This window comes from Adiantum capillus-veneris, unplaced genomic scaffold (genome assembly GCF_014529385.1).
Source record: "Adiantum capillus-veneris isolate H3 unplaced genomic scaffold, ASM1452938v2 Hic_scaffold_599, whole genome shotgun sequence".
In the NCBI taxonomy this organism is placed as follows: Eukaryota; Viridiplantae; Streptophyta; class Polypodiopsida; order Polypodiales; family Pteridaceae; genus Adiantum; species Adiantum capillus-veneris.
In genome coordinates, this window is record NW_028221646.1 from 1 (window position 1) to 9,651 (window position 9,651).

Genomic DNA, 9,651 nt, shown 5'->3' on the forward strand with positions numbered 1-9,651 from the left:
TTTTAGCAACTTTGTTTGAAGAGCTTCAATAGCTTTGGAACGGCATAGATGTTTTTGATGTATCAAGACCACTTCGTGATCGGCGCACAATGATCAAGTGCATTCTCATGTGGACCATGCATGATTACCCCGGGCTTGGAGAGATTTCTGGTAAGCTTATACTTTGTGACACTCTTTAATGTCTTTGCATTGGTCACTTATATGCGGTTATGTCTTTTGTTTTTGTAGGACTATCGACATCTAGACATAGGGCATGCCCAACTTGTGGACCCTCACTCGTGACAGAGAGACCCGCTCTACTTGGTAAGGTGATCTACCCAAGAACCATCGCTTCTTTCCACCGTACAATGGGATGGAGCCACTCCATTGGACCATGGCCGTTGGGCAAGACATTGGAACGAGCATCACAACACATTGCCTCCTCCCAATGATCCACCTAGGGGTATGTCTAGGTACTCTATTTTCTTATCACTACCCTATTGGGCTTCATTAAAAATCCAACACCTATTGGATCCAATGCATGTGTTCAAAAATGTTGGGCAAGCTATATGGGATCACATAGTAGGCTTCATTGGGTGCTAGAGAGGACATGAGGGTCATAAGGAGGCTCCCTCCTTCGGCCACACCTCGCATGGGGCCTCGGGGAAGATGGTTCTTCCAAAGGCACCTTGGATTCTATCAAGGGTGGATCAAGAGCGGATGAAACAAGTCATTGCATCCATCCGTACTCCAACAGGTTATATGCGTTCGCTCAAGGGTGCCTTCACTAAAACTAAGAAAGGAGGATCCACACAACTGTATGGGCTCAAATCCCATGATTGGCACAAGATTCTTCAGGTAATGTGTGTGTGTGTGTGTGTGTGTGTATGTGTGTGTATATGTGAGTGTGTGTGTATGTGGTTTAGGGTTGTGGATACTAAAAAGTCTTTTTGTTTGTGCAATAGTTTGTGCTTCCAATTAGCATTAGTGGATTTGCGTACATGAAGGTAAAGACTGCAATATTCAAGGTGGGAGAAGTTGTTAGGTATAGAACATTTGATCCTCCCTCCTAAACTTTACTTTGAAGACTAACTTTACTATGAAGATTATGAAGGGTTTTTTGGTTACAGGTTTGTGAGTTCCAAAGAAATCGAAGTTTCAGCCATTCCAACAGCTCGACTTCTAGCGATTGAAGCAACTTGTGCTATTGAGGATGCATTCCCACGTTCTATCCTTGTTAGCTAAGTTCACCTATTGCTCCATCTTGTTGAGGAGATAGCCATTGTGGTGTGGTTCACTCCAGGTGGATGTTCTTTCTTGAGAGGTTCCTAAAGACCTTGAAAGACTTTGTGAGGATACGATCACAACCAGAGGTATTCATCAATCTTAAGCCTTAAACCTTATTAGGATTGGATTGTATTCACAACGCTTTTTATTGGTTACTTTAATCACTAATGGTTTCATGTACATGTGTTCAGGCAAGCGTGGCAGAGGGTTGGATTGTACAAGAGTCTTTTGTGTATGTCTCTCAATATCTTTTCACAATAGACCCATCATTGCTTCGTTTAAAAGACAGAGAAAGAGGATCCAAAAAAACACGCAAACATTCCAAGTGGAAAAGGTTCTCTCTTGATTTTGGATAGGGAATTTCAAGCCATAGTCCCAATCCATAGTCAACAACCATTGTCTACTCAATGCTCCCATCATGGGCAAATGGGTGGATATGTATGTGGAGGTGCGTACAACGAGAGAAAGGAGAGGGAAGCATGGAAGAGATCACATGGCGGTAGGTGAGCACCTCCCTTTCCTAAAGAGCTTGCCAAATACCCTGATCTAATTCCAGTTGGGTGGATACACAATGCCATGACTAAGGCCAAGGAACAAGGAGAACAAATAAGCCCTAAAAAATGGGAGTAAGCGCGACGATGTCTACCAAGGGTAATATACTCAATGTGTTTAGTGTGTGTGTGTGTGTGTGTGTGTGTCTGGGTGTGTGTGTGTGTGTATGTGTGTCACCTCTCTCTCTCTCTCTCTCTCTCTCTCTCTCATCTATCTTGATTGGTTTTCGTAGGCCTTCACATTCAACTCTATGTGGTCCGAAGGACGTCATTTTCGAACCCGCAAGATAGATGAGCGTCGAACCACTCACGATAGTGGAGTTATGGGCAACTTTGACACGACAACACAAAAGGTGAGGGAATGTGGAACAATAGAGAGGATAATCAAAGTGGATTTCAGAACATTTCACAAATATCTCTTTGACTGCCGATGGTTTGCGGGTGAGGTTAAGAGACATGAGAATGGACTCTATATGGTAGACTCCGGGCAATTTCATCACTGGAAGACCGACAACTTGGTGCAACCTAGTAGTTGTGAGCAGGTAAAGTCCATGTGCAACTCACTAAAACATTATATGATACATACAAAACTACATTCATGTTGTTGTTTGCTCTATGACCTACAGGTGTTTTATGTGCCTTGTATGTATCGAAGACGACTATGGTATGTTATTCCAGTCACACCACGGAGCAGATCTATCTTTGCAAATACAAACATAGAGACTTTGGCATATCCCACCATACCATCTCAAGAAGACGCCAATGACGATGATGCAGTTGAGGTCGAGGAGAGCCAACCATTCCCAATAACCAACCATAGTGAGGAGGAGGACGAGGATGGAGAGGATGATGATGATTCAATAGGAGAGGCCGTAGAGGATGAATCAATAGATTTATTTGTTGATTTAGCTACCATGGGGTTGGACATGGATGTAAGCACTTGTAGAGATCTCTTGGAGGATGAAAATTAATAAATATCTTTTGGATTTTGACTTCTTTCTCTACTTATGCTGTACAAAAGGGCTATTTGTTTATGAACGCAAGACAATACAATTTTGATCATCGTTCGCTTGCCATTTCCATATGAATACATAGTTGACATAAGATTTTGAGGTGGAAACAAAATATTTTTGTTTATAGAATCTCATGGAGTACAAATGAGTAGAGTAGGAGAATCATGCCAATAGATGAGGCAAGCAAAGAGAAGAGAGGTACTAAAAATCCCAATGAGAATGGGATTTCTTACACTCCGTGCAAAAAGGGGGTGACAATACAATTTTGATCATCGTTCGCTTGCCATTTCCATATGAATGCATAGTTGACATAAGATTTTGAGGTGGAAACAAAATATTTTTTGATATAGAATCTCATGGAGTACAAATGAGTAGAGTAGGAGAATCATACCAATAGATGAGACAAGCAAAGAGAAGAGAGGTACTAAAAATCCCAATGAGAATGGGATTTCTTACACTCCATCCAAAAAGGGGGTACCAATTTCTAAAAAGTAACAAAATAGAATAGAATTTATAGAAAGGAAAAGTGGGAGAGGAATGGGCCATGTGGATTCTCTTTTACTGTTGCGGTAATATGGGCGGTTATTATTGCGGTAATAAGTGCGGTAATGCTCGCGGAAAATTCGGGAAACGCGCAGACGGGTCTGCACCATACAATCTCTCTCTTTCTTGAAGCTCTCTCTCTCCTCTTATGCGGTAATGTTGTGTCGTAACAGCAACATTCTCCCATAGTGAGGAGGGAAGGGGGTGGGGGGGGGAAGTTGGCACCCTCCCTAAATTGTTTTAAAAATAAACCTTGGGCACCACTGTGGGTGGCCACGTGAGAAAAGAAGCGTGTTTTGGTTTTTGCAATGTTGATGAAAATGAGAGGAGAGAATGATATGCTTATAGAGCTCCCCATGGCTTACAAATGTTCGTGTTCCTATGTCAACAATTGTTTCCACTTTGTAACGTGAACTCGACAAGCTAAGTCCCACTCCAAATGTTGCAACTCCACTTGTTCTTCCACCTCTACTAAGAGGCCCATCACACCTTGTGCTCGTCTTCTTCTTCAGTCTACTAATCCTCCTTACCCATGGCATAGCCTATGCTTTGATACCATTATGAAGTAGGGGTATTGAACTCCATATACTTAAAAGTGATTTCATATACTTTATGAATTGTTTTTGCGATTATATCTGCTATATAGCTCCCTAACTTTATTGCACCCGAGCTGTCAACTGATTTAATAAAGAACTCGCCTCGAGGACTGAATATCATAACATTAATCAACGGTCTGCATTGGACATTTGACCATCCATCACTGACTATAGTGCATCCTGTTTAATCAATTGATTTCAAGATCAATCTATCAACTTCTTTTTGGGTGTCGCCGAAGCATTTATCCAAGAAGGTTTTCCGCACTTGATGATATGATGAAGGGAAAAAGCCAGCTCCATACTCACCAATCTTCTTCCATGCATGCTTCCATGACTCTCGTGTGACCATCAACATAGAACCGCCTGTAAAATAGATAGCTTGTGCAAGAGCAGATTGTGCCTCTTCAAGAGCAATTGATCAAAAGCTTTGCTCTAGACTTACTTGCCTCGTTCAATGCATTTCAAACTGGTACTCGGGTGATCCATCTTGAGTGCTAGCTCTTTGTGTGTGTATGTTGGTTGGCATGGAGGGTGCACCACTATTTTTTCCGCCTTGTGTTGAGACAGCACTGCCTGGGTGCTCTGAAGCATAATGGCTTGGAGTCAGTATTCTAGGTCGCCTTGTTTGATACTTCACCACCAGTTGATGGGCGACTAGAATTAGTTGCATTGATGTTCTGAGAGCAAGCATTGGCGTCCATGACAAGTTCACAAGCCACCTATACATTCATACAATCGTAAAAATAGTAAGTTTTTGAAAAACAAATTTTAGTTGAACAATTATACACGAAAGTAAAATAATATACATATAAACATAAAGTAAAAAATGATCCCCAAGCACTTGCAACCACCTCCGCAAGGATGCTCCCTACCCAAACCTATTTCCAGACAGATAGACACCCAAGGGAGGTAACTATACGTAAGAAACAATACGTACGTGTAGTGATTAGGAGTGCTCCATTCCAACTATAGAAATGAGCCCCAAGCACTTGCACCACCTATACCCTCCGCAAGGATGCTCCCTACCCAAACCTGTTTCCAAGCGGATAGACACCCAAGGGAGGTAACTATATGTAACAAATAATACGCAGTTGTAGTGATAGGGAGCGATCCATTCCAACCATAGAAATGAGTGCCAAACACTTGCACCACATATACCCTCTGCAAGGATGCTCCCTATCCAAACCTGTTTCCAATCGGATAGACACCCAAGGGAAAGTCAGTTGTAACAAATCATGTTGTTAAAAAACATAGGAATCAAAGCTACCTGAATGAAAACCAAGACCTCAAATAAGCCAACAAGTGTGCCAAAACAGACGGAGGCAACTATGAGACATTGTTTATATCTAGCCACCTCCAGAAATGGGGGAAAAGAGGAGGATATATCCGAGCCCGCTAGGCAAGACTGTTGGCCCATCGGGGTAACTTAAAAGACGGCTGGGCTAACAGGAAAGGCCGGTTCTAGCTGGTTCTTGTGAATTTGATGTTATTATCACTCTCGTGGAGTGTTAATAATATGAGTTATTACCACTTCGCACTTCACGTGAAGACGTGAATGAAATCCCTGAACTCCACGTTGAGAAGTGGGAAAAGGTGGCTTATTTCTTAAAATCCGCCTCTTTTTAAATGTTTCCAATTGTGAAAAAACTGTAGACATCCAATCTAACCAGAAAGAGGTCAAATCAATGCCTCTCACCTCTCTCTTTTCAAGAGAGTGTGGCCTCAAGGCTTGACCTCCAATGCCCTAAAGTGTGCACATTTTTCGAGCGCGTGAATAGATCCCTAGACCTCTCCGACATGGTTTACCTACCCATAGAGAAGGCAACCTTACCTTGCGATACCATCTCAAAATATAGTGAAATTTAGAATGTTAGTATGGTCATCATTTTGACCCATTTTAGACATTCATTAAGTTAGATAATGACTCGATAAGGTCGTACGTGTTCTAGATCCTCAATATGAAGTATATATACTCTCACAAGTATACATTTGGTGTATGTGAGTTACATGTGGATTACCATGAATCACATAAATTTTTATGCCTTTCATGTTGCATACCTCACCTGCGCATAGCTGGGGTTCCTCGATTGTGACTGAAATCCTTTCCTTAGCCTTGCTTTGATGAGCATGATGATACACAAAAGATATTAATATGCCTTCATAGCATTGATGCATTAGCATGGTCATTCACCAATGGTAAGAGTACTACCCCACTCATGTCTTTGTAATTATCGATTGAAGAAATGTATCACAATACGAAATTCAATGGACAAATATGTTTTCAAAAGTAGCCTTCTTAACATTTTGAATACAAAATTTGTGTACGAGAAATTAGCATGTTTCTAGTATCATCTCCACGTAGTGATCATTCCATATAATAAAATATATGCAAGCATTGGGAAAATTAACGAAGCCAGTTGACAAAAAGACCAAAGTTTAGAACAACTTTGTTGCCACAGCCACACCAGGGCTAGAAAAAAACATTTTTCCTAATCGAAGAAAATACGTGCAAACTTGAAATACTCCCGATTTTAGGTCAAAATTTGAAGCTTTTGGCGGTAATTACACTAAAACTTATGAAAATTGGCCAGTTTTCTTCAAGGCAAGCTCAAAATCTAACCGGGATTTTAGTATTTCAGCCGGTTAAAATACAGTGGACCCCTTTTTTTTTTCAGATGAATAGACGTCTAGATAGGTACTCTCTAGTTCAGTTGGAGACAGACAAAACAAACAAACGGATTAGAAGTCCAAACTCCACTTGTTATCTTTCTAACCTAGGTAGTCGACATTAGAATTTCTATACGTCGATTCTCTCTCTCTCTCTCTCTCTCTCTCTCTCTCTCTCTCTCTCTGCATTGAGATTGGCATCGTACCTGCAGTTCGTATTTTGGTCTACAAGATGATCTCTTGGCCATTTGCAAGCTGATCCACTGTAGTAGCATGCACGTGAGATTTGGTGGCACATGAAATAATTACCAGCGGCAATACATACTGATGAGGAATCAGAAAACCTAATTAAGTCTAATTATGCTGCAGGGCAATTACAAGTCTTGAGAATATGAGTAACTATGTAACACCACCTTCCTAACCAGGCTTATATGTAGTATCTAGCTTTCCTATACGGCAAAGCACGTTAAACAGGTTATCTTCCTAACTAGCTTTCACAAGGCAAAACGCAAAACACAGTTACAGAAAATGGTCACCCACATCACTCTTCAACGTACCCAGACCTTCCTGCAACCCTGTCTTTCCTTTAGCCTCACCGCCTCTATCACATTGCTTGTTTGATGCCCAAAATAAGCCTTGAAGTGCTTATTTATCAGATCCAAGCAACGACGATCAAGCAATTTCTTGGAGAGACAAAACACCAGCTTCAGGACGCCAAGATCACCACTAGCAGTCTCAAGAATGGCTTCCACAAAGTCCTCCACACGAGGCAAAGCAGCAGGAGGCTGAAAAAATGAGGAATAAGCCGTAGCATAGGCCTCTGCGAAAGCTGTCCGCAGCCACTTGGTTTCTTTATCTGCCAGCTTCAACAATCTGATGTACTTCTCAAGCTCCAGAGCCACCTTATATAGCTCCACGGCACGAACCCGTTCCAATTCATTTGGTGCAGAAATCTGAAAGAACAACTTTACATACTGTTTAGCAAGCTGCTCAAGTTGCGACAACTCTCTCTCAAAATGGCACCTTGGGCATCGACATGCAAATGATTCTATTCTTGAGAAGTATGGTAGCAGAGGTGAAGTGTAGGTCCGGTGAAGCTCTGTCCCTGCTTTCATGTCCCTTGAGGCAAAAACCACCTTGATATTACCAACACGCCGAACACACACATTAGGAATGCAGCTGTTGTTCATAAGGGATAAAGGCAACCATAAACCTCCCATCAAATCAGTTTCATCAACCAATCGAGACTCAATGTCCGTTGCTGCAAAAATTATGGCACGCAATCGGCTTACATCCAAGAGAAGTGGCACCTCTGTCTCATTTTCTTCAGACTGCAAAGGATCTGGAATTGGTTTAAACAAGGAGATGTTAGGAGCAGGCTTTGCAGGATGCTGCGCTTCATACATGGCATAAACCTTCGAAAGATTTCTCGGTGTAGCTAAACAGCTGCGAATCACCTCAGCTAGCAACCCAGGCTGCACCTTCTGTATATCATCACTTCTACACACCCAATTTCCAACGCTCACCTTCACAGCAGCAAATGAATCGATGACCATCAACAAGTCACCTGCGGATACATCTGAAGTCAAGAAAAGGCCCCGTCCCCCAGAAGTTGAAGAGAGCCCAATTCTCACGGGGCCAACAAACTCCGCAAGAGGAGAAGCCAATTTGGCTTCACAACCATTCTGAAAGAATTCTGATAGGTCATGGTTGCCCAGCATGCTTTGCTCGTTGAGAAGAGCCGCATCCTTGTACACTGCTTGAAGGCGATCGGATACAGCAGGTGGCAGTAGGTCCATCTGCTCCGTCATGAACTTGAAGGCGGTCTGGTACCGATACATCTTCCAAAGAGCTCGGACCTTTCGGAAGATGCTTTTGGCGTGGGAAGCATCAATTGCAAGAGCAGATTCAGCGTCAGCCAAGCCTTTGTCGAAGCATTCCAGCTTAAGCCAAGATTCAGCTCTGTTAGACAGAGCGAGCAATTTATTTTCAGCATCTTCGGCCTGAGCTATCTCGACAGATCTGGAGTAGAATGCAATAGCAGCTGCATATTTCCCCTGGCTGTGCTCCATATTCCCGAGCTCTCGACATGCGACGGCACCATTAACGTGTCTTCCAAGAGCCAAATCAGGTTTAACGTAGAAGGCCACCACTTCTAACGAAGCTGGATTCGGCAGCCAGATGTAGGTTGCACGCCCAAAGTGGTCTTTGATGAGACAAGGCTCCTTGATGATAACTTGGGAGCCTGGGGGAGGCACCTGCAGTGTCAGATTATGAAATAAATCATTCATTACCAGCCTTGCCGCCGCGTCGCTCTCCTTCTCCTCGAAGATACTCACGAGAAACTTTACGTAGAGGAGGAGTGGTGCATCTACTGCCAGGAAGCCTTGCAAGTACTTGCCCTGGTGCCACTTTCCTACGCGCAAATCTGCGAGTGTGGTTGAGGTCAAGCCTGGATTAAAAGCAGCCGGAGCCAGAGATGCAGGTTTTAAGAAGGGATCGTGCTGAAGGAGCGAGTGCTGCAATACTGCCCGCATACTCTTTGCTTCAGGAGGCATGGTCTTTACAAGCGCCTGCAGCTGGAGGTGAGCCGCTAAAATCCCTGGCTTGTTGAACGAGTGCAATGAATCCAGAGCCTCCTGCGAGTCATCCGAGAATGACGTTGTCGACAGAAAACGACACAACTCCATAGATGAATCCCCGTCCATGCAGTCGCACAAAAACAAGCCGTGCAAAGCGTGAAAGTGGCGGGTCTTTTAAACGATGTGAGGCTCTTCAAAATTGTAGTTTTGGCGGCAACATTCAAAAATTTTGTTTGGAACGTTGCTAAGGGTACCTCCACACGCTGGGGGGTACCCCCTCCACTAGCTACACTTCTTTGAGGTGTAGTTGCAAAACAAACACAAAACCCAAGCCGGCGCCTATGTGTGCGTGAGAGTGGCCCTGTCAAATCAAAGGCCTCCTCGTCACTTTTACGATTACCCTCTCCGTGTTGGCGGTACCTAACATGACCCT

General features: G+C 43.2%; 1 protein-coding gene across 1 annotated transcript; it reads right to left on the reverse strand.

Annotated features, from left to right (window-relative positions):
• Positions 1-4,308: 4,308 nt before the first annotated feature.
• Positions 4,309-9,363, reverse strand: LOC147416689 (uncharacterized). The gene is made up of 6 exons (XM_086508142.1): positions 7,850-9,363; positions 7,660-7,772; positions 7,194-7,589; positions 6,843-6,899; positions 6,028-6,081; positions 4,309-4,688 (listed from the first exon to the last, which is right to left on the reverse strand). The coding sequence occupies exons 1-6, from the start codon at positions 9,342-9,344 to the stop codon at positions 4,581-4,583; spliced, it is 2,223 nt and encodes a 740-aa protein (XP_086364268.1). The 5' UTR covers positions 9,345-9,363; the 3' UTR covers positions 4,309-4,580.
• Between the last annotated feature and the right edge of the window lie 288 nt (positions 9,364-9,651).